Source organism: Salmo trutta, chromosome 7 (assembly GCF_901001165.1).
Source record: "Salmo trutta chromosome 7, fSalTru1.1, whole genome shotgun sequence".
In the NCBI taxonomy this organism is placed as follows: domain Eukaryota; kingdom Metazoa; phylum Chordata; class Actinopteri; order Salmoniformes; family Salmonidae; genus Salmo; species Salmo trutta.
Window position 1 is genome coordinate 44,195,505 of NC_042963.1, and position 23,664 is coordinate 44,219,168.

At 41.6% G+C, this 23,664-nt stretch overlaps 1 protein-coding gene across 1 annotated transcript in view; it reads right to left on the reverse strand.

Annotated features, from left to right (window-relative positions):
- Positions 1–2,026: 2,026 nt before the first annotated feature.
- Positions 2,027–23,664, reverse strand: part of syt9b (synaptotagmin IXb) — a 29,077-nt gene continuing 7,439 nt past the window's right edge. Inside the window, exons 2-7 of the mRNA XM_029759055.1 lie at positions 22,975–23,338; positions 22,332–22,872; positions 4,944–5,064; positions 4,481–4,652; positions 3,780–3,909; positions 2,027–2,733 (exon numbers count right to left, since the gene is read on the reverse strand). Of these exons, the coding sequence (XP_029614915.1) occupies positions 2,659–2,733; positions 3,780–3,909; positions 4,481–4,652; positions 4,944–5,064; positions 22,332–22,872; positions 22,975–23,338 (1,403 nt within the window). The 3' untranslated portion in view covers positions 2,027–2,658. The remainder of the gene's footprint in view (positions 2,734–3,779; positions 3,910–4,480; positions 4,653–4,943; positions 5,065–22,331; positions 22,873–22,974; positions 23,339–23,664) is intronic.

Below are 23,664 nucleotides of genomic sequence, written 5' to 3' on the forward strand. Positions count from 1 at the left end.
CAAGAAAGCACATATACATTTCCGTCTGACGTTTGCCAATGAACATCTGAATGATTCAGAGGACAACTGATGAAAGTGTTGTGGTCAGATGAGACCAAAATGGAGCTCTTTGGCATCAACTCAACTCGCCGTGTTTGGAGGAGGAGGAATGCTGCCTATGACCCCAAGAACACCATCCCCACCGTCAACCATGGAGGTGGAAACATTATGCTTTGGGGGTGTTTTTCTGCTAAGGAGACAGGACAATTTCACCGCATCAAAGGGATGATGGACGGGGCCATGTACCGTCAAATCTTGGGTGAGAACCTCCTTCCCTCAGCCAGGGCATTGAAAATGGGTCTTGGATGGGTATTCCAGCATGACAATGACCCAAAACACACGGCCAAGGCAACAAAGAAGTGGCTCAAGAAGAAGCACATTAAGGTCCTGGAGTGGCCTAGCCAGTCTCCTGACCTTAATCCCATTGAAAATCTGTGGAGGGAGCTGAAGGTTCGAGTTGCCAAAGGTCAGCCTCAAAACCTTAATGACTTGGAGAAGATCTGCAAAGAGGAGTGGGACAAAATCCCTCCTGAGATGTGGGCAAACCTGCTGGCCAACTACAAGAAACGTCTGACCTCTGTGATTGCCAACAAGGGTTTTGCCACCAAGAACTAAGTCATGTTTTGCAGAGGGGTCAAATACTTTTTTCCCTCATTAAAATGCAAATCAATTTATAACAATTTTGACATGCATTTTTCTGGATTTTTTTGTTATTCTGTCTCTCACTGTTCAAATAAACCTACCATTAAAATTATAGACTGATCATTTCTTTGTCAGTGGGCAAATGTACAAAATCAGCAGGGGATTAAATACTTTTTTCCCTCACTGTAGGTGTGTCAACTCACTGGCTGTGAGGTTTCACAAAAGTTCTGAACCTTTCTATTCTCATAGTTCCTACAGATTCTAAATAAAAAAATATCTACATTTTTACTAAGAGTATTATTGATCGATTGACTATGGCTTTTCAAATCACCCAGCAGTGCTATTTGCAGAGTTAGTTTTAAGTAAATGTTGACCCAAAACAAGCTACATCATATGGGCAGTATCAAAACAAGTGACCTAATAAGTCTCTCTTCGCAGCAAAATATGCAGAGCTGGGATGATTATATTCCCCATAAACACAACATACTATCGGTTGCAAATATTTTGTATGATCATTTGAATAATAAAACTCTAAGTTTTGAATCAGGCGTTGTTTTGTGTATTTGTATTTATTAAGTATCCCCATTAGCTGCTTTGTATCAGTTCATAAACCATGGAATCAGCACATCAAAAAAAATCTCTTCCCAACTATTTAGCAACCTGTATGGCACAGGCGTAAATCTGTTGGTCTTTAAATGGAACTGGTATACTTTTTTATTTATCACATTATTATTATTATTATTATTATTATTATTATTAAACATTTTGGTCTTTTAATGTACCATCTCCCCCTTCGATTTACCTCCATTTTTGCGGTAATGCTATAATCAGTTCATTGCAATTTTTGATAGAGCAGACATTTCCATATATTTTTGCTAGCTCCATGTGTGACACAACTCCACCTCGTTACTGTTTGTTTGGCTGTCAACAGTCTCGGCATCCATCATGTGTGGACTTATAACCCTCCCCCCGCCAACCCTCCAACCGCAGGTGTGAAGAGAGTGGGTTTGTGGGGAAAAGTGTTCAGGACAGGCTCTAAGGCCTGTGTCCATTTTCTCTTTTCTTCCTGACACAGCTGTTGAGATCCCAAAATCACCTGTCTGTCTTTGTGTGGTAAACTTAATTAACATACTTTTTAGATGCTCTACAGACTATCACTAACATTTCAGTTAACTATCCACTGACCCTAGCCCTAACCTTTACCTGTATTCTAAACCTAACCCTCACAGTAGCCTTAGCAAGCTGCTTATCAACAGATAGTTTGCGGATAGTATGACCATCTGTAGAGCATGTTGTGTCAAAGCTTCCTAGAAGTATGTGCATTCTTCAGTATGATCACTGGAACTACTATATAAATATTTATTTAGTAACATCTGAATGGACAATTTACATACTAGGTCCTAGTTTCATGGTACATTTTGTGTTTACAGTATGCTAGTACTTCACATGTAATCAACCAAAGAGCATTAGAAATGACAATATTACAGGAAAAAAGAAAGAACCCATGCACTGTACCCAAAGAACAAATATCAATTAATTGTAACAATGTGTGATAAACAAGACATAAACAAGACTATACAATTACCTCCCAACTGAAACTGGATCACTTTGTTGCGTTTTAAACAAATAGTACTAATAAATGGCCACTGGACATGCAGTTTACTAAACATGGTCCCCGACACAAGAATGTCATGGAGACACAGACTCTGCGGTGGGAGCACATAGGGCTGGTTTCTCAGACATGGTTTAAGCCTGGTCCTGGATCAAAAGCACTGTTAAATGGAGATTCTCTATGTAGCATGTTTTTTTAGTCCAGGACTAAGCTTAATCTGTTTCAGGGAAACTGAGTGTAACATCTACCATCAGCTTAATGCTCTCTCCTACTCTTTTGATGCAGAGGCTCTCTGTTGATCCTCTTCACCACCCTGTGTTCTCCACATAATAATACAAATAAAAATAATAATAATAATAATAATATCATGGTGAGGGAGGAGTCTTCAGAGAGTTGGTGGAACCACCCTGACTTCCACCTGCAGTCCCCTGGCCCACCCACTAGAGAACACACAGATAGGAGACAGAAACACAGTCAGAGAGATGAACATAACAACCAGGCTACAGTATATGAGGTCTAGGAATACAATGGACAGCTGAATTGCACGAAGAGGAAAGATTCAGAAGTGAAATCTAATTTCAGCAAATGGAAAGTAGGAGGCTGAAGTCACATAATGCACTCTGAAGATTTCATTCGTTTTACCCAGAAATTGTCCTCTGTGTGTACGGCCCGGCCCCCCTTTGTGTTCTGTTGCGCCTCTGTCCACAAATCCATTGTCATGCACTGTGCCTCTGCAATGCCATGCTCCGTTTAATAAAAATCACTAATTCAATGTTTCTACTTTTAGAGGACCTCCAATTCAGATTGCAGTTCGTTTAACAACTAGCATGCATTTTCCAGCTGGCATTTAATAGCTTAAAAAGGATGGATGGATGGATGGATAGATGGATGGGGAGAGAGAGAGAGGTCAGGTTTGAGCACAGTTTAAATGGCTGTTTTAGAGAATATTAATAAAGAGGGTGTGGCCTGGGATGTGAATTATTGATGACAACTGTCTGTGGTCTTGAGGGTCAGCGAGTCTTGCACAAAGATTTCAAAACACCAAGGCATGAACAGCCGCGAGGGGAAAATAATGAAAAGTCAAGTGCGTGCGTGTGGTTGATGGGTTAAGTAAGCTTCCGTTTGGTTCTGTTTCATTCTAATGAATACACCCCAGGGCTGACTGTGCAGCTACAATGTTAGTAAATGGCAGACACTTCAGTTATTTCACTGTAGGCTACATGACTGTAAATGTTAATGTAGTCCAGGAACTGTTTCAGGTCAGTTAATGAGGGTGGAGGAGTAGTGTTTCTAAACAGCTTAGTGAAATAAGCCTCTTCCTCTTGCTTGTTGTCTACTTCCCCTTGAGATGTGTGGTCATAATGTCAAGGATAAAACAGTCTTTCTTCTTCCATCAGTATACACATTGAGTCACATAGAAAGACGGACGGACGGGCGGACATACAGTATTAATGGATTTACACACACACACACACACAAACTGTACCTCTACTAGGGGGTGCCAGTGGGCGATGGGCTTGCGGGGGTACGACAGCATCTCGTTCCAGTGGCCTCGTCCCAGGCTCTCTGCCTCGTTGCCCACCCTACACACTCCAATGATCTCGTTGTGACCTACACTGTGGGATAGGGGGTCACAACAAACATACAGTCTCATCAAAACCTTCTGTTTCCATACATGCACTCCCATTCATGTTTTTGTTTGAAATCATGTGGATTTGTGCTTGTCTACACATTTTCACTTAATAATAATAAAAATCATATCGTAGGTTTGGTATCCTGTCCAACAGCGTGTTCTTTGGTGTAATAATTATAGTGATGTTTGGCAGATTATATCAACTCCTCAAATATTTACTCTGAACAGCATCAGGAGGCAAGGAGTCTGTACTCTGTGTTCTCCAGGCTTGTTCGTCAACATTTTTTTTTTCTCTCGCTCTCTCTCTCTCTATTGAGCTGGGTTAACAGAATGCCAGCTGCTTTCCAAACCCATGAACAACTAAAATGTGTTACACTTAGGGAGGCTCAGCTATGTGTTTGGATATGGCTAATATACTGTTTTCTCTGTTTCTGTTCAGTGTATCGTAGTCACCACAAACTTGTCGGCTATTTGCAGAAAATAAAACCAACTGCTGCCATAACGATAGGGGGGTTCAGTTCATAGAAGCTTGCAAAATGTTTTAATGTATTTACCGATCGTAGTCCATCACTGCTATTAGGAGACTGATCTGATCAATGTTCTCAGGAGGGACATCAAATACTATGGCTTCGTTATAGACTGGATTCAGAGTGTTTCGCTTGGTGGATGTTTTCCTCTTTTTTAATCTCCGTCCCTCACACATCAAAGACACCTTCACATAGGGATCTAGAGAGAGTTGGGACACAGGGAGGGAAAGGGTAAACCCAAGGAGTAACAGATGGGGTATGTCCGCATTAGGCCTCTGGTCAACAGTACTGTACTATACAGGGAATATGATGCCATTTTGGATGCAGACATGGCCTCCTCAACAGTCATGCTACGTTGATATGTTTTGTCATGCCTTCTGCTCATTGGCCAATGTTATTAAAAGACCAGGAGACAGAAATTACAATTCCATTTGAAATATTACCCTGTCATATTAGACTAGAGCCCCAGTCCCCACATGGTTGACCCTACCTGAGGCTCCAGTGATGTCCATGGCTTTGAGGTTCCTAGCCTTGATCATTGTGATGGTCAGCCTTCCAGCCGTTGGTAGGTAACACAGGGAGAACATGAGATCGCCCAAGTCCACATTGTCCTACAAAGCAATGAAAACATCAGTGAAAAATGTTTAGTAACTGAATGTCTCACGATGTCACCATACATTATAGCTCTGGCATCCCTGTTAGAGATTCTGCTGGTTCACAGGGAACCGTGTTTGAGTTAACAGGAAGAGCAGCAGTCCAATTATCACCTTTGAAAATAGCTTTTCAGTGAGAGTGATGCGTTCGTCAGACACCAGCATCACTCACAAGGTTAGTTACTGGCAGGGAATATGGAGGCCACGAGTCTCACCTCCAGTTGAGGCATGCACCTCACAATGGTAGGTAACCCTGACAACCCTGTTAATCCTGTAGGTTTTAGAAGCTGGGAGCCCACTCTAAATAAGCAGCATCTTCAGGCTTGGCTAGCACTAGCCTGACATCTGAATTAAGCTTTGTGTGTGTGTCACAGGAGGTTGGTGGCAGCTTAGTTGGGGAGGACAGACTCGTGGTAATGGCTGGAGCAGAATAGATGGAAAGGTATCAAATGCATCAAACATGTGGTTGATAGCATTCCATTCACTCCATTCCAGCCATTATTATGAGCCGTCCTCCCCTCAGCAGCCTCCACTGCTGCGAGTGTGCTCCTTAACCCTTAGCTCTACAGGTGTGTTATAACAGAGCATTCCCCATGTGTGAAGGTTCCCGTCAGCAGGCCCCTGGGCTCAGTGGGAGGGAAGCCCCATTATTCTGCATCAGCAGGAAAGGTCAGTCCAGCTCTCCATAGAGAAGCGCTCATTATCAGGACTGGCCTGGTCACCTCCTGCCTGGTCAGTGGTCAGTCCCAGTATCACACACACACAGCCTCCCTGAGAAGCTAGCTAGCTCCCACTCTGCTGGAGCTCTGTTGCCAGGGTTATCTGGCGTCTCTGCCTGGCTGTCATGGCTCTGACAAGCCCATCGTCAATATTGGCAACTGGGTTTAGTTCCTCATATAGCACACTGTGTCCTCTATGGAATGGGTTTTACTAAGGGAATATGTTCACTGATGAAGTAACGGAAGTTTGAATATACTGAAAGGCAAACACAGCTCCATTTATGCTCGTTGCTCACTCAATGATGACTGACCTGAATTGGAAAATTAATTTCTGTAGGAATAGTGTCCCAAACTGTGACTTCAAAGCTCAAAAGTTAAGCTAAAGTTTAAGAATAACATGCTGTCTGATGCGCTACATTATTCTAATATGCTGTATATGAAAAATGCATGTTGCTATAAATGGGTCTCAACTCTGATAGTTAATTACTTTGATGTTCCATTTCAAAGCCTCTAAAACACCTTGCATCACATCCACCAGAGATCAATGAACATGGTTGCTAAGGACTTGCACTAATAATGTATGCTGTTTATTGTCTTATTCTTTGTGCATTGTAATTCATGTCCTGTCCTGCAAAGAATGTGAACGATTTTGGAGGTTGTTGTTGACTTTTCATTTTTTAGACAAGGACATTGATTGGGAGTTTGAAAAAGGTCAGGTGCCATGGTGGAAAATGTAAAATTGGCACATCAATAAGTGTTCTTTCTGGATGGTTGTAATGGCAGATCTAATGCAATCTACTGTATCCAAAACAACATTAGGGTGCACTAATACTGCTCTCTGGCCCGTGTCCAATATCACTATCAATTTAATCAAACAAAGGAGTTGATTTATCAAGGCTGTCAACATAGGGCAAGGAACCACAGTGACCTCTAACCTACATCATCATCAGTCCACACTTTGCAATGCTGACATGGTCACTCAGAACGCACAGCAGGAGGTTTCCATCGTAAAGTGGTACAAGTCACACACAGACATGCTCGGCCTCTGCGCACACACACACACACACACACACACACACGGAGGAGAGATTAGGGGTGGAACTATATAACCCCTCCCTCTCAGGCTAAATAATCAAATGAACCACTTCCATCTGCAGACTATAGCATAACAGTCCCCTCTATTCGTTGAAGCACTTCAATCAAGTCAGTGGTGGAATTATGGTAACTTGTGCTCTTTCAATGAAATTACACTGGAGCTCTAAAGGCCCCCAATATGGCTGAGTGAGAATGCTGGCAGTCTATCTTCTGTAATTATCCATCACTCTGGGATCTCGCTCTCTCTCTTTTTAAAGGGCCTCTTAATAGACAGGGTGTGTTGCTACCATGTCAGTAGAGAGAAACAGAGTGAGATGGAGAGAGGAAATGGCTTTGCAATAGCCGGCGTGTGTAAGACCATGTCATCTTATTACAACATCAGACAGTAAGTCAGCAGTTGTGACCCACTGTGGAACGACATGATTCCCCACTTTAGCTGTGCTACCCTGGGCTGCTATCTGCTAAATGTACACTGACAGAATCAGAGTAAGCTAACACATTAGAGCCACCTAAGGTAGTACTCATGTTTGTCTATTTAACAATGACAGAGTTTGGGATGATTCTGTTGTCATCTTGTGAATAAAAGATTCTTAAAGGCCAAATGCAGCCGTTTTTATATCAATATCAAATCATTTCTGGGTAACAATTAAGTACCTTACTGTAATTGTGGGCAAAAATTATATTGAGCAAAAATGACTTATAATGGGGAGGGGAAAACTGGAGGAAACTGAAAACTCTTTGTTATTGGTCTATTAACCAATTTACCACATGGTGATGTCACCATGGAAAGCCGAAACCTCCGTCCATGCAAACCTGCTGATTAGAAGGTCCTGTGTAGATTGTATTTTCAACCAGCAACTATCAGGAAATAACACTGATCCAATTTTTGGTAACTCTTTATTAGTGAAGTCCATCTGTAGATGCCCTACATCAGTAACATTTCAACCATCTACCTACTAACCCTTATCCTAACCCTAAACTTAACCTTAACACTTACCCTTATTCTAAACCTAATCATAACCGTAACCTTAACGTATCAACGCTACATATTCGTTGCCAAACCCACTGGCTCCAGGTCTTCTATAAGTCTTTGCTAGGTAAAGCTCCACCTTATCTCAGCTCACTGGTCACCATAGCAACACCCACCCGTAGCACGCACTCCAGCAGGTATATTTCACTGGTCACCCCCAAAGCCAACACTTCCTTTGGCCGCCATTCCTTCCTGTTCTCTGCTGCCAATGACTGGAACGAATTGCAAAAATCACTAAAGTTGGAGACTTATATCTCCCTCACGAACTTTAAGCGTAAGCTGTTAGAGCAGCTTACCGATCGCTGCAGCTGTACACAGCCCATCTGTAAATAGCCCATGCAACCAACTACCTACCTCATCCCCATATTTGTTTTTGTTTTTCTGCTCTTTTGCACACCAGTATTTCAACTTGCACATCCTCATCTGCACATCTATCACTCTAGTGTTAATTGCAAAATTGTAATTGCTTCGCCATTATTGGCCTATGTTGTTTCTTTAAAATCTGCGATGGTGACACAAGGCGATGCACAACGGGACGCCTATCCCTAAGAATTAAATAAAGGTGAAATAAAAAATTAAGATAGTATGACCATCTGTGGAGCATCTACATAGACTATCCAGACTATCCAAATAAAGTGTGACCAAATGCTTTTATAGTGTTAGTTTCATCAGCTGTTGTACAATATGATATAAAACACAGAAACTGAATTTTGACTGCACTGGGCCTTTAATACTCAATGGACCTGGTGGGAATGTGAACAACATTTGGATGTGTAGCTTTTCAGTGGTGACAGGTCTTCTCTCAGCAGTTGGCCTAGTAAATCATCCTGATTGACCTTTTCCTCTTCCCTCTGTCATTCTCTCAACCTGATAAATGGATTGGCCTTTACGTACTTTACTCCTCAATATATTTATATTACTTATTTACTTACTTAATTATCTTCATTCCTGGAGGAACATAGGGCCTGAATAGATTTATAGATGACCTTAAAATAGTTGAAAAACCAAAATCTAGAGCTGCATCACTCATGGGCCTAGATAATGCCTTAAAGCTGGAATGAATAATAGTGAAACGGCCACGTCCGTTTGCGATATTGCAACAAAGTTACTGCAAACAACGAACACTGTTTTTTTTCTAGCTCGTTCCAGTCACTACCTGCAGCGAACTGAAAAGACGAGCGACCCAGGGATGTGTGTGCTTTGGGGACCTTTAACAGAATGTGACTGGCAGAACGGGTGTTGTATGTGGAGGATGAGGGCTGCAGTAGATATCTCAGATAGGGGGGAGTGAGGCCTAAGAGGGTTTTAAAAATAAGCAACAACCAGTGGGGCTTGCGACAGATATACAGAGATTACCAGTTTACAGAGGAGTATAGAGTGCACTGATGAGTCCTATAAGGAGTGGTGGCAAATCTGATGGTCGAATGGTAAAAAACATCTAGCCGCTCGAGAGCACCCTTACCTGCCGATCTATAAATTATGTCTCCATAATCTAGCATGGGAAGGATCGTCATCTGAATCAGGGTTAGTTCATCAGCTGGGGTGAACGAGGAGCGATTACGATAGAGGAAACCAAGTCTAGATTTAACTTTAGCCTGTAGCTTTATGTGCTGAGAGAAGGACAGTGTACCGTCTAGCCATACTCCGAAGTACTTGTATGAGGTGACTACCCCAAGCTCTAAACCTTCAGAGGTAGTCTTCTTACCAAATCATATGACCTTTATTTTGGAGGGGTTCAAAACAAGGTTAAGGGCGGAGAACTTGTTGGACACTAAGAAACGTTGTTGTAGTGCGTTTAACACAAAATCCAGGGAGGGGCCAGTTGAGTATAAGACTATCATCTGCATATAAATGGATGAGAGAGCTTCCTACTGCCTGAGCTATGTTGTTGATGTAAAAACTTCTTAGGGCTAGTGGTCCCGCTAGCGGGACAACTTCTAGTTAAAACCTGTTGAGGACAGACGTTCCGCTAGCGGAACGCCTCGCCTAATATCCAATGGTAGAGTGTGGCGCGAAATACAAAAATCTTAAAAATGCTATAACTTCAATTTCTCAAACATATGACTATTTTACACCATTTGAAAGATACGACTCTTGTTAATCCAACCACATTGTCCGATTTCAAAAAGGCTTCACAGCAAAAGCAAAACATTAGATTATGTCAGGAGAGTACCCAGCCAAAAATAGTCATAGTCAAAGCAAGCATATATGTCACAAAAACCCAAACCACAGCTAAATGCAGCACTAACCTTTTGATGATCTTCACCAGATGACACTCCTAGGACATTATGTTATACAATTAATGCATGTTTTGTTCAATCAAGTTCATATTTATATCAAAAACCAGCTTTTTACATTAGCATGTGATGTTCAGAACTAGCATACTCACCGAAAACTTCCGGTGAATTTACTAAATTACTCATGATAAACGTTGACAAAATACATAACAATTATTTTAAGAATTATAGATACAGAACTTCTTTATGCAATCGCTATGTCAGATTTTAAATGAGCTTTTAGGCGAAAGCACATTTTGCAATATTCTGAGTACATAGCTCAGCCATCACAGGCTAGCTATTCAGACACCCGCCAACGTCGGGGCTCACTAAACTCAGAATTACTATTAGAAAAATTGGATTACCTTTGCTGTTCTTCGTCAGAATGCACTCCCAGGACTTCTACTTCAACAACAAATGTTGTTTTGGTTCCAAATAATCCATAGTTATATCCAAATACCTCTGTTTTGTTCGTGCGTTCAGGTCACTATCCAAAGTGTAACGCGCGAGCGCATTTCGTGACAAAAAATGTCTAAATATTCCATTACCGTACTTAGAAGCATGTCAAACGCTGTTTAAAATAAATTTTTATGCTATTTTTCTCGTAAAATAGCGATAATATTCCAACAGGACAACGTTGTATTCATTCAAAGAGAGAAAGCAAAAAATGGCGAGGTCTCGTGAATGCGCATCTCCAGTCTCACTGTCCCCAGGCAGACCACTTACAAACTCTGCTGCTCTACTTTGCCCAGAGACAGGAGACGCATCATTCCGCTTTCTGAAGGCTTTAGAGAGCCAATGGAAGCCTTAGAAAGTGTCACGTAACAGCACAGATGCTGTAATTTCGATAGAGATGCAACAGAAGGACAACAAATTGTCAGCAGGCCACTTCCTGCATGGAATCTTCTCAGGTTTTTGCCTGCCATATGAGTTCTGTTAAATTCAGACACCATTCAAACAGTTTTAGAAACTTTAGTGTTTTCTATCCAAATCTACTAATTATATGCATATTCTAGTTTCTGGGCAAGAGTAGTAACCAGATTAAATCGGGTACGTTTTTTATCCGGCCGTGAAAATACTGCCCCCTATCCACAACAGGTTATTAAACTGGAGTGCGCGCAATTCAAATAAATAATCATAAATAATATGGATTTTAAACATATTATATTGGCTGAAAGCTTAAAATCTTGTTAATCTAACTGCACTGTCCGATTTACAGTAGCTATTACAGCGAAAACATGCCATGTGATTGTTTGAGGACGGCACCCCACGTAAAAATATTTTTCCACTGGCACAGGTTTCATACATTCACAAATAACGATTAAATATTCACTTACTTTTTGAAAATCTTCCTTTGATTTGTCATCCAAAGGGTCCCAGCTATAACATCTAGTGTTGTTTTGTTAGATAAAATCCTTCTTTATATCTCAAAAAGTCTGTTTAGTTGGCGCCATTGATTTGAGTAATCCACATTGATTTGAGTAATCCACTCGTTCAACTTGCAGAGAAAGGAATCCGAAAATCTACCCCTAAACTTTGTTCAACAAGTCAAAATACATTTCTATTTACTCCTCAGATACCCTAAAATGTAATCAAACTATAATATTTCTTACAGAAAGAAGTATGTTCAATAGGAAACCAATTTTAGCAGGTGCATAATGTCTTCATAGCGCGCAAACACAACTTTCCAAGACTGTGTCCTTCTGCTAAAACTGATATTTCTTATTTGTTTTTGAAGTTACAAGCCTGAAACCTTGAACATAGACTGCTGACACCCTGTGGAAGCCATAGGAATTGCATCCAGGGAGCTAACTTTCAAAATGACCTTCCTTTTGAATTTCTAAGAGGATGGTCTCTCAAAATAAAAACTTATTGTTGGTTTTTCTTTGGATTTTCTCCTACCATATCTATTGTGTTATATTCTACTATATTATTTTAACATTTCTATACACTTCAAAGTGTTTTCTTTCCAATGGTACCAATTATATGCATATCCTGGCTTCAGGGCCTGAGCTACAGACAGTTTACTTTGGGCACGTCATTCAGACAGGAAGTGGAGAAAAAGGAGCCTAGCCCTAAGAAGTTTAATAAAAAAGAGCGTGGGGCCTAGGATCGAGCCTTGGGGTACACCCTTGGTAACAAGCAGTGTCTGAGACAGCAGATGTTCTGACTTTATACACAGCACTCTTGAGAGAGGTAGTTAGCAAACCAGGCCAAAGACCCCTCAGAGACACCAATGCTCCTTAGCCAGCACACACACAGCCACACAGAGTTCAAGTAACAGACACATCTCAACATGTTCAGAGGAGACTGCGTGAATCAGGCCTTCATGGTCGAATTTCTGCAAAGAAACCACTACTAAAAGTAAACCATCTGCAATGGATCATGTCACACACAGTCATTCTATTAATCAAAAATCTTATCTAATTACAATATGTCCCAAGTTGGCTCAGATCAGTACTATTGAATGTTGTGGCAGGGACACAGATTACTGCGGTCTTTGTAATGTTTGTTATAACAACCCAACAATTAATGTGAACCTGAAGAGGCTATTGGTCTTCCTCTGAGTTCTACAACAGATGAGTTAAGCTGTGTCTAATTAAAAGTGTTACCAAAGTGGTAAACAGCAACAGGTCCCTCCATCCGTACAGATCCAGATTCTTCATCTTCCTGACAGGATAAACCGCCATTGATCCTGTTCTATTGTCTACCGGTTCAATTCAACACTCATAAAGGTGGCTGTCTGACCTAGAGGCTTATAGAGACCAAGTAAAAGGTTTGGAGCTGGTGCACTTGTATCTCTATCTGGCCCTGGAAGGTGTGGGATATGGTAAAAAAAAACATTTCAAACATTTAGCATTACTTGTAATTGATGTTATCAAAGAAGTAGGTGGTGTGTAACATTTTCAAACAGTGTTCTTGACCTCCTTACTCTTCATGCGATCCTACAGTTTTTATTTATGGAGATGTAGCACTTTAAGGCCAAATGTGATGCCAGTTTACAGCTTTTATGTTACATATGGGATGTTTGAAACCCAACTTCACCCTGAGGTATGATTTATGCATGGACTAGTGCTTGGACTTCTGATGTCCCATGCTCTGTTCCCAGGGGGGCTGGCCCAGTTGGCTGAGTGGCTGTGTGTGTGCGTGTGAATTTGTGTACATTATGTTTGTGTACATTATGTCTGTGTGTGTGTGGCCGTTTTGTGTGTATATGTGACAGTGTGTGTGTGTGTGTGTACTTGCTTACACATTAAAAGGAAACCTATGGCTCCCAAGTGAGCTCACCCGCATGACACAGAATGTAGATGTTTTTTTTGTTGATCTAGGAAGTCGCCAAGCTTGACATTCTCTGAGAGTCAACATGTGAAAGTCTGACCTCCTGAGGAAAGCTGTAAAAATATCTAAAAATATCAACAACAAAAAAAAGTATTTTAGCCTATATTTCCGACCTTATTTAAAGTGACTGGCTGTTAATGGATTGATAGCTTTTAGATCTGTCTTTAATTTGCCTTCAATCTTCCACTAACCCTTCTCCACGTCATACCTTTTAGCAATTCTAATCCAAATGCACAGAAATATGGACAGTTGAAGTCGGAAGTTTACATACACCTTAGCCAAATACATTTAAACTCAGTTTTTTTACAATTCCTGACATTTAATCCTAGTAAAAATTCCTTGTCTTAGGTCAGTTAAGATCGCCACTTTATTATAAGAATGTGAAATGTCAGAATAATAGTGGAGAGAATGATTTATTTCAGCTTTTATTTCTTTCATCACATTCCCAGTGGGTCAGAAATTTACATACACCCAATTAGTATTTGGTAGCATTGCCTTTAAATTGTTTAACTTGGGTCAAACGTTCCACAAGCTTCGCACAATAAGTTGGGTGAATTTTGGCCCGGTCCTCCTGACAGAGCTGGCGTAACTGAGTCAGGTTTGTAGGCCTCCTTGCTCGCACACGCTTTTTCAGTTCTGCCCACAAAGTTTCTATAGGATTGAGGTCTGACTTTGTTGTCCTTAAGCCATTTTGCCACAACTTTGGAAGTATGCTTGGGGTCATTGTCTATTTGGAAGACCCATTTTGCGACCAAGCTTTAACTTCCTGACTGATGTCTTGAGATGTTGCTTCAATATATCCACAGAATTTTCCTACCACATGATGCCATCTATTTTGTGAAGTACACCAGTCCCTCCTGCAGCAAAGCACCCCACAACATGATGCTGCCACCCCCGTGCTTCACGGTTGGGATGGTGTTCTTCGGCTTGCAAGCCTCCCACTTTTTCCTCCAAACATAACGTTGGTCATTATGGCCAAACAGTTCTATTTTTGTTTCATCAGACCAGAGGACATTTCTCCAAAAAGTACAATCTTTGTCCCCATGTGCAGTTGCAAACCGTAGTCTGGCTTTTTTATGGTGGTTTTGGAGCAGTGGCTTCTTCCTTGCTGAGCAACCTTTCAGGTTATGTCGAAATAGGACTCGTTTTACTGTGGATATAGATACTTTTGTAACCGTTTCCTCCAGCATCTTCACAAGGTCCTTTGCTGTTGTTCTGGGATTGATTTGCACTTTTCGCACCAAAATACGTTCATCTCTAGGAGACAGAACGTGTCTCCTTCCTGAGCGGTATGACGGCTGCGTGGTCCCATGGGGTTTATACTTGCGTACTATTGTTTGTACAGATGAACGTGGTACCCTCAGGCATTTGGAAATTGCTCCCAAAGATGAACCAGACATGTGGAGGTCTACAATTGTTTTTTTCTGAGGTCTTGGCTGATTTCTTTTGATTTTCCCATGATGTCAAGCAAAGAGGCACTGAGTTTGAAGGTAGGCCTTGGAATACATCCACAGGTACATCTCCAATTGACTCAAATTATGTCAATTAGCCTATCAGAAGCTTCTAAAGCCATGACATAATTTTCTGGAATTTTACAAGCTGTTTAAAGGCACAGTCAACTTAGTGTATGTAAACTTCTGACCCATTGGAATTGTGATACAGTGAAATAATCTGTCTATAAACAATTGTTGGAAAAATTACTTGTGTCATGCACAAAGTAAATGTCCTAACCGACTTTCCAAAACTATAGTTAGTTAACAAGAAATTTGTAGAGTGGTTGAGAAATGAGCTTTAATACTCCAACCTAACTGTATTTGTACAGGTTGTTCATCTCCATGGGTACTAATTATAGATATATATTAAAGTGCAACTTGCCCTGTGTAGAGCCAATGGTAGAAAGTACCTAGCCCTAGACTTAATTGTCCTCAAGGAGTTGTCTAAGCCTAATCATACTATTGATTAACTGAAATCCCAACACTGGTGGTAAATCATGGGATCCTGGTTTCCATGGGAAGTGAAAATTAACATGTAAAAAAAGAGCATTGCCCTACAGGCAGACAGTAGATAGATGTACAGTACTGGACTCACTGACATGTCAGAAAGGCTCTAGAGTCTCAATTATCTGTCTCAATACATGTCTACAGTCTCATTGGAGTCTCACTGAAGAAATAAGGACTATGGTATCATTGAAGGATTGTACGTAGTCTCAGTGATATACAGTGAGGGAAAAATGTATTTGATCCCCTGCTGATTTTGTACGTTTGCCCACTGACAAAGAAAGGATCAGTCTATAATTTTAACGGTAGGTTGATTTGAACAGTGAGAGACAGAATAACAACAAAAATATCCAGAAAAACGCATGTCAGAAATGTTATAAATTGATTTACATTTTAATGAGGGAAATAAGTATTTGACCCCCTCTCAATCAGAAAGATTTCTGGCTCCCAGGTGTAACAAGCTGAGATTAGGAGCACACTCTTAAAGGGAGTGCTCCTAATCTCAGCTTGTTACCTGTAAAAAAGACACCTGTCCACAGAAGCAATCAATCAATCAGATTCCAAACTCTCCACCATGGCCAAGACCAAAGAGCTCTCCAAGGATGTCAGGGACAAGATTGTAGACCTACACAAGGCTGGAATGGGCTACAAGACCATCGCCAAGCAGCTTGGTGAGAAGGTGACAACAATTGGTGCGATTATTCGCAAATGGAAGAAACACAAAAGAACTGTCATTATCCCTCGGCCTGGGGCTCCATGCAAGATCTCACCTCGTGGAGTTGCAATGATCATGAGAACGGTGAGGAATCAGCCCAGAACTACACGGGAGGATCTTGTCAATGATCAAGGCAGCTGGGACCATAGCCACCAAGAAAACAATTGGTAACACACTACGCCGTGAAGGACTGAAATCCTGCAGCGCCCGCAAGGTCCCCCTGCACAAGAATACATATACATGTCCGTCTGAAGTTTGCCAATGAACATCTGAATGACTCAGAGGACAACTGGTGAAAGTGTTGTGGTCAGATGAGACCAAAATGGAGCTCTTTGACATCAACTCAACTCGCCATGTTTGGAGGAGGAAGAATGCGGCCTATGACCCCAAGAACACCATCTCCACCGTCAAAAATGGAGGTGGAAACATTATGCTTTGGGGGTGTTTTTCTGCTAAGGGGACAGGACAACTTCACCGCATCAAAGGGACGATGGATGGGGCCATGTACTGTCAAATCTTGGGTGAGAACCTCCTTCCCTCAGCCAGGGCATTGAAAATGGGTCGTGGATGGGTATTCCAGCATGACAATGACCCAAAACACACGGCCAAGGCAACAAAGGAGTGGCTAAAGAAGAAGCACATTAAGGTCCTGGAGTGGCCTAGCCAGTCTCCAGACCTTAATCCCATAGAAAATATGTGGGTTGAGCTGAAGGTTCAAGTTGCCAAACGTCAGCCTCGAAACCTTAATGACTTGGAGAAGATCTGCAAATTGGAGTGGGACAAAATCCCTCCTGAGATGTGTGCAAACCTTGTGGCCAACTACAAGAAACATCTGACCTCTGTGATTGCCAACAAGGGTTTTGCCACCAAGTACTAAGTCATGTTTTGCAGAGGGGTCAAATACTTATATCCCTCATTAAAATGCAAATCATTTTATAACATTTTTGACATGCGTTTTTCTGGATTATTTTGTTGTTATTCTGTCTCTCACTGTTCAAATAAACCTACCATTAAAATTATAGACTGATAATTTCTGATCATTGTAAGTGGGCAAACGTACAAAATGAGCAGGGGATCAAATACTTTTTCCCCCCACTGTACATATCTATATACAGTATCAGTCAAAAGTTTGGACACACCCACTCATGTAAAGGTTTTTCTTTATTTTTACTGTTTTCTACATTGAAGAATAATAGTGAAGACAAACTATGAAATAACACATGAAATCATGTAGTACCCAAAAAAGTGTTAAACAAATTAAAATATATTTGTGATTTGAGATTCTTCAAATAGACACCCTTTGCCTTGATGACAGCTTTGCACACCCTTGGCATTCTCTCAACCAGCTTCATGAGGTAGTCTGGAATGCATTTAAAATAACAGGGGTACCTTGTTAAAAGTTCATTTGTGGAATTTCTTTCCTTCTTAATGTGTTTGAGCCAATCAGTTGTGTTGTAACAAGGTAGGGATGGTGTACAGAAGATAGTCCTATTTGGTAAAAGACCAAGCCCATATTATGGCAAGAACAGCACAAATAAGCAAAGAGAAAAGACAGTCCATCATTAATTTAAGACATGAAGATCAGTCAATCCAGAACAAGTGCAGTCGCAAAAACCATCAAGCACTGTTATGAAACTACCTCTCATGAGGACTGCCACAGGAAAAAAATGTACTTTTAAAAATGTACTTTTTAAATTAGCTTTTAACAAGGTACACCTATTAATTGAAATGCATTCCAGGTGGAACTGGTTGAAAGAATGCCAAGAGTGTGCAAAGTTATCATCAAGGCAAAGGTTGTCTTTTTGAAGAATCTCAAATATAAAATATATTTTGATTTGTTTTTGCTTACTACATGATCCCATATGTATTATTTCATAGTTTTGATGTCTTCACTATTATTCTACAATGTAGAAAATACACTGCTCAAAAAAATAAAGGGAACACTTAAACAACACAATGTAACTCCAAGTCAATCACACTTCTGTGAAATCAAACTGTCCACTTAGGAAGCAACACTGATTGACAATACATTTCACATGATGTTGTGCAAATGGAATAGACAACAGGTGGAAATTATAGGCAATAAGCAAGACACCCCCCAATAAAGGAGTGGTTCAGCAGGTGTTGACCACAGACCACTTCTCAGTTCCTATGCTTCCTGGCTGATGTTTTGGTCACTTTTGAATGCTGGCGGTGCTTTCACTCTAGTGGTAGCATGTGACGGAGTCTACAACCCACACAATTGGCTCAGGTAGTGCAGCTCATCCAGGATGGCACATCAATGCGAGCTGTGGCAAGAAGGTTTGCTGTGTCTGTCAGCGTAGTGTCCAGAGCATGGAGGCGCTACCAGGAGACAGGCCAGTACATCAGGAGACGTGGAGGAGGCCGTAGGAGGGCAACAACCCAGCAGCAGGACCGCTACCTCCGCCTTTGTGCAAGGAGGAGCAGGAGGGGCACTGCCAGAGCTCTGCAAAATGACCTCCAGCAGGCCACAAATGTGCATGTGTCTGCTCAAACGGTCAGAAACAGACTCCATGAGGGTGGTATGAGGGCCCGACGTCCACAGGTGGGGGTTGTGCTTACAGCCCAACACCGTGCAGGACGTTTGGCATTTGCCAGAGAACACCAAGATTGGCAAATTCGCCACTGGTGCCCTGTGCTTGATTTTATTTGATTTGGATCTCTTTTAGTCCCCATTTGGACTAATCTTCCAAGAGTCCTTAAATATTAAAATACAATTTATATACGAACACATTTTCACATATAACACACTATTACAAACATACATAATATACTAACGTAATAAAAATAAATAATCAATCTAAAAAATATGAATTCTTCATCTACTGTAATCCCACAACATTTCTGTGTATTATATTTAAATTGTTTTAAAATAATGTTTAAATGTATATATAGAAAGGTTTCTGGTTTGCTCAGTTAATTTATTCCATTTCTTTATTGCTCTAAATCGAAATGTTCTTTTGCCTATTTCTCTTTTCTGTCTGGATAATGCATAGATGGTGGACAATCTATTCCTAGTATTTACGGAATGTCTGTCTCTTACCAACTGATTGTCGTTGTGAATTGTACTTGGCCGTTTTAAATGACGTATATTATGAAATAAAATAAGCATGTTTTTTTCAATTATCTTGTCGATTGATGACCAACCAAGAACATTGCGTATGACTGCAACAGAAAAACCATATCTCCACCGTAAAACAATCCTTGCTGCTTTGTTCTGTGCAATCTGCAGCCTCCTAATTTCACTTGATGATGCATTTCCCCGAACCACAGAACAGTAGTTCACTTGACTCTCAATTAAAGCTTGTGTTATTTGCTTAAGAATTTTTCCTGGTAAATATTTAGCTATCCTTCTGATTATGCATGCTGTTTTAATAATTTTTTTACATAGATTAGTTATTTGAGATGACCATGATAAGCAGTTGTCTAGCTGCACTCCTAATAGTTTGGTTTCTGCCACTTCTTCAATTTGTACTCCTCCCATACTTAATTGTATCCCATGCTGTTTTGGCCTTTTCCTAGTGGAACAGACCAACATAACTTTGGTTTTCTTGGTGTTTAAAACAAGTTTATTCTGGCAAACCCACTCCCTAATATTCTCCAAATCTCCTTGTAAAGCTTGCTGTACCTGTTGAACCGATTGTCCTGCTGCATAAATTGTAGTATCATCTGCAAATACAGTAGCTTGAGTTTCAGCTAGGGCATAGGAAAGGTCGTTGGTATATATTAAATAAAGAAGTGGCCCAAGGCAGCTGCCCTGCGGTATTCCACAGTTTAAAGCATGAGGGGAAGAAAATGAACCATTGATATAGGTGGACTGTTTCCTGTCAGTTAGATATGACTGTACCCAATTCAATGCTACCTCCTTAAAACCATAATGCATTAATTTTGTCAAAATTAGCTCATGATCCACTAAATCAAATGCTGCACTGAAATCTAAAAATAGTACCCCCACAAACTTGCCATTATCCATAGCATTGAGCCACTTGTCAGTCATGTCAACCAATGCAGTGGTAGTGGAATGATTTTTGCGATAAGCATGCTGATTGGCTGTAATCAGATAATTATTTTCCATGTACTCCCATATTTGTCTACTCACAATACCCTCCAATATCTTACTGAGTGTAGGGAGTAGACTAATTGGTCGACTATTGGCAGGAGTAGCGGGTTCTTTGCAGTCTTTTGGAATAGGACAAAGTTTAGCATGCTTCCATACATTTGCAAACATCCCCTTTTCCAGTGACCAATTAAATATGTATCTCAGTGGAACTGCAATCTGGGGAGCAGCACAGCGAAGCAAAAAATTGTCCATAAGATCATAACCTGTAGATTTCCCATCAGGTAATGACTTCAAAAGGTTTAACACCTCCTCCACTGACACCGTTTGCAGACTAAAAGAGCAGATCTTGTTGCTCATAATATGATCATCAATCCATTGGACAATAGCTTGTTTGGAAGAATGTATGTTTACATTGTTGCTCAGTAAATTAATTTTCTTTGTGAAAAAATCTGCAAAATGATTGGCAATATCCACTGGTTTTGCTATTGTTCTCCCGTCAACCTCCACACTAGTGTGCTCTTCACAGATGAAAGCAGATTCACACTGAGCACGTGACAGAGTCTGGAGACGCCGTGGAGAACGTTCTGCTGCCTGCAACATCCTCCAGCATGACCGGTTTGGCGGTGGGTCAGTCATGGTGTGGGGTGGCATTTCTTTGGGGGGCCGCACAGCCCTCCATGTGCTCGCCAGAGGTAGCCTGACTGCCATTAGGTACCGAGATGAGATCCTCAGACCCCTTGTGAGACCATATGCTGGTGCGGTTGGCCCTGGGTTCCTCCTAATGCAAGACAATGCTAGACCTCATGTGGCTGGAGTGTGTCAGCAGGTCCTGCAAGAGGAAGGCATTGATGCTATGGACTGGCCCGCCCTTTCCCCAGACCTGAATCCAATTGAGCACATCTGGGACATCATGTCTCGCTCCATCCACCAACGCCACGTTGCACCACAGACTGTCCAGGAGTTGGCGGATGCTTTAGTCCAGGTCTGGGAGGAGATCCCTCAGGAGACCATCCGCCACCTCATCAGGAGCATGCCAAGGCATTGTAGGGAGGTCATACAGGCACGTGGAGGCCACACACACTACTGAGCCTCATTTTGACTTGTTTTATTAAGGACATTACATCAAAGTTGGATCAGCCTGTAGTGTGGTTTTCCACTTTAATTTTGAGTGTGACTCCAAATCCAGACCTTCATGGGTTGATAAATTGGATTTCCATTGATTATTTTTGTGTGATTTTGTTGTCAGCACATTCAACTATGTAAAGAAAAAAGTATTTAATAAGATTATTTCTTTCATTCAGCTCTAGGATGTGTTGTTTAAGTGTTCTCTTTATTTTTTTGAGCAGTGTAGTAAAAATAAAGAAAGCCCTTGAATGAGTACGTGTGTCCAAACTTTTGACTGGTACTGTATATATTTCACTGAGACTACAGTCCTTCCTTGAGACTGCAGACAACTTACAATCCTTCAATGACACCATAGTCCTTATTTCTTCAGTGAGACTCCAATGAGACTGTAGAAGCCTATTGAGACAGACAATTGAGACTCCAGAGCCTTTCTAACATGTCCAGTGAGATTCAATGGAACAGATGAAACCTTCAGTATGTTACAACTCCCTATAGTGATCCATGTAGTCCATGTGAATAATCTAGACAATCTCCAGCTCTGTATCCTCTCATGTAAAAACAGCCTCTTTACTGCCAACTGAAATGTAGGTCACTACCCCTTGTGTTTCCTGGTGTGATCATGTATTATTCACCCATCTAAGTATATTTTTATGTTAGCCTTCTTTTAACACCATGGGGTGGTTCTTGGGGAACAGTGACTCCCCACTAAACTCTTAGATAATGTCTCCTTATTCACTAATTCATTAAGTCACAATAGTGCATTTATTGTTGCTAGTCCATGTACCTAAGACAATATCAACTGTATTGAGACACAAAGTGTATTGAAAGACATAAAGAGGTTAGCTTACCGAGGTGACGTACTGGATGTCCCTACAGAGTTTAGTCTCTCTGGGGAAGTCTGCTAGGTCCAGGAAGTTATCCACCACCACCTGGCCAATGATGTCGTGGCGGGAGAAGCGGTCAAAGTCGTAGACACTGAAATGCAGTTTGCGTGTGGGCAGCTCAGCGTAGGCCACAGGGAACAGGAAGACCTCATCGAAAACAGGGTTGAGGGTCTTGCGGTGAACCTTGGTCTGGTGCTTGGTCTTGCGGTCGGGGAGCAGGTAGATTTTTATATAAGGGTCAGAGGTTCCTGTGAAGTCCTTGGCCGGTAAGTCCTGGGCCTTGTGGATCTTGATGATGAGCTGCTCCAGGTCACAGTCGAACTTGAGAATGAAGTGTATCCGGCCGCAGCTGTCGGCCCTCCTGCCGTCATCCGTGTCCACGGAGTGCTGCTTATAGAGCTCAGGTTTGATCCGGCCCAGAGTGGCCAGGGACTCCTGTCTCTGGAACTGGCCCATGTTGAAGTCTGGGTTGGACAGGTTCATCTGGCGGCGGAATGAGTTGTGCCTACAGAGGGTAGAGAAACCAGTTATCATTAGCTATCTATAGACCTAATGCAACAGGGTTAGTTGAATTGCCTTGTTATTGTTTCTGTGTTGTGGGGCTGACCGGACAGAAGAGGTGGGTTCGGTGATCTGGCGCTGCACGCGGGCAATGTGGCGGATGTGGTTCTCCTTGGGCTTGGACTGGACCTCCAGGGGGATGTCTGGGGACGTGTGGCTGATCTTCATGGCTGACTCTGGTGCTAAAAGGCCTGAGGGCTCCTTGACACAGTCCTCGCTGTACTCATTCTCCACCCCATCCATCTCCATCAGGACTGGCTGCTGGTCCCCTTGGCCATCCTTCAAGCCCTCGGGAAGGCCACGGTCGCACCATGGCACCCAGCACAGCTTCCATGAAAAGAAGAGTGAGACCCCGAAAAGAGCCAGGCCACAGGTGGTCACCAACAGTGACAGCAGGCTCACCGAAACATCTGGACCGACAGAACCATTGTGAGAGATGGAATTAGGGCAAGTCAGGGGATAGTACAAATATATTTTTTGTATTGATATCAACATATTATTTATGCTATTAACTTTTCTTTATATGTCTCAATGTTTTCCTCATCTTGCTATTGCACAAAAATGTGTACTTTATCATGAACATCACTGTAAGGAAAGACGTAAGGACAATTTGATGGACATTGTCCTCTGGATGCAATTGTATCCATTAGCAAGGGATGAAAAACTCCGATGGGTTTTAGCAGGTTATAGAGTACTGCTCAGTCAACATTAACTCATCAGTAAGTCCTCCCATCTC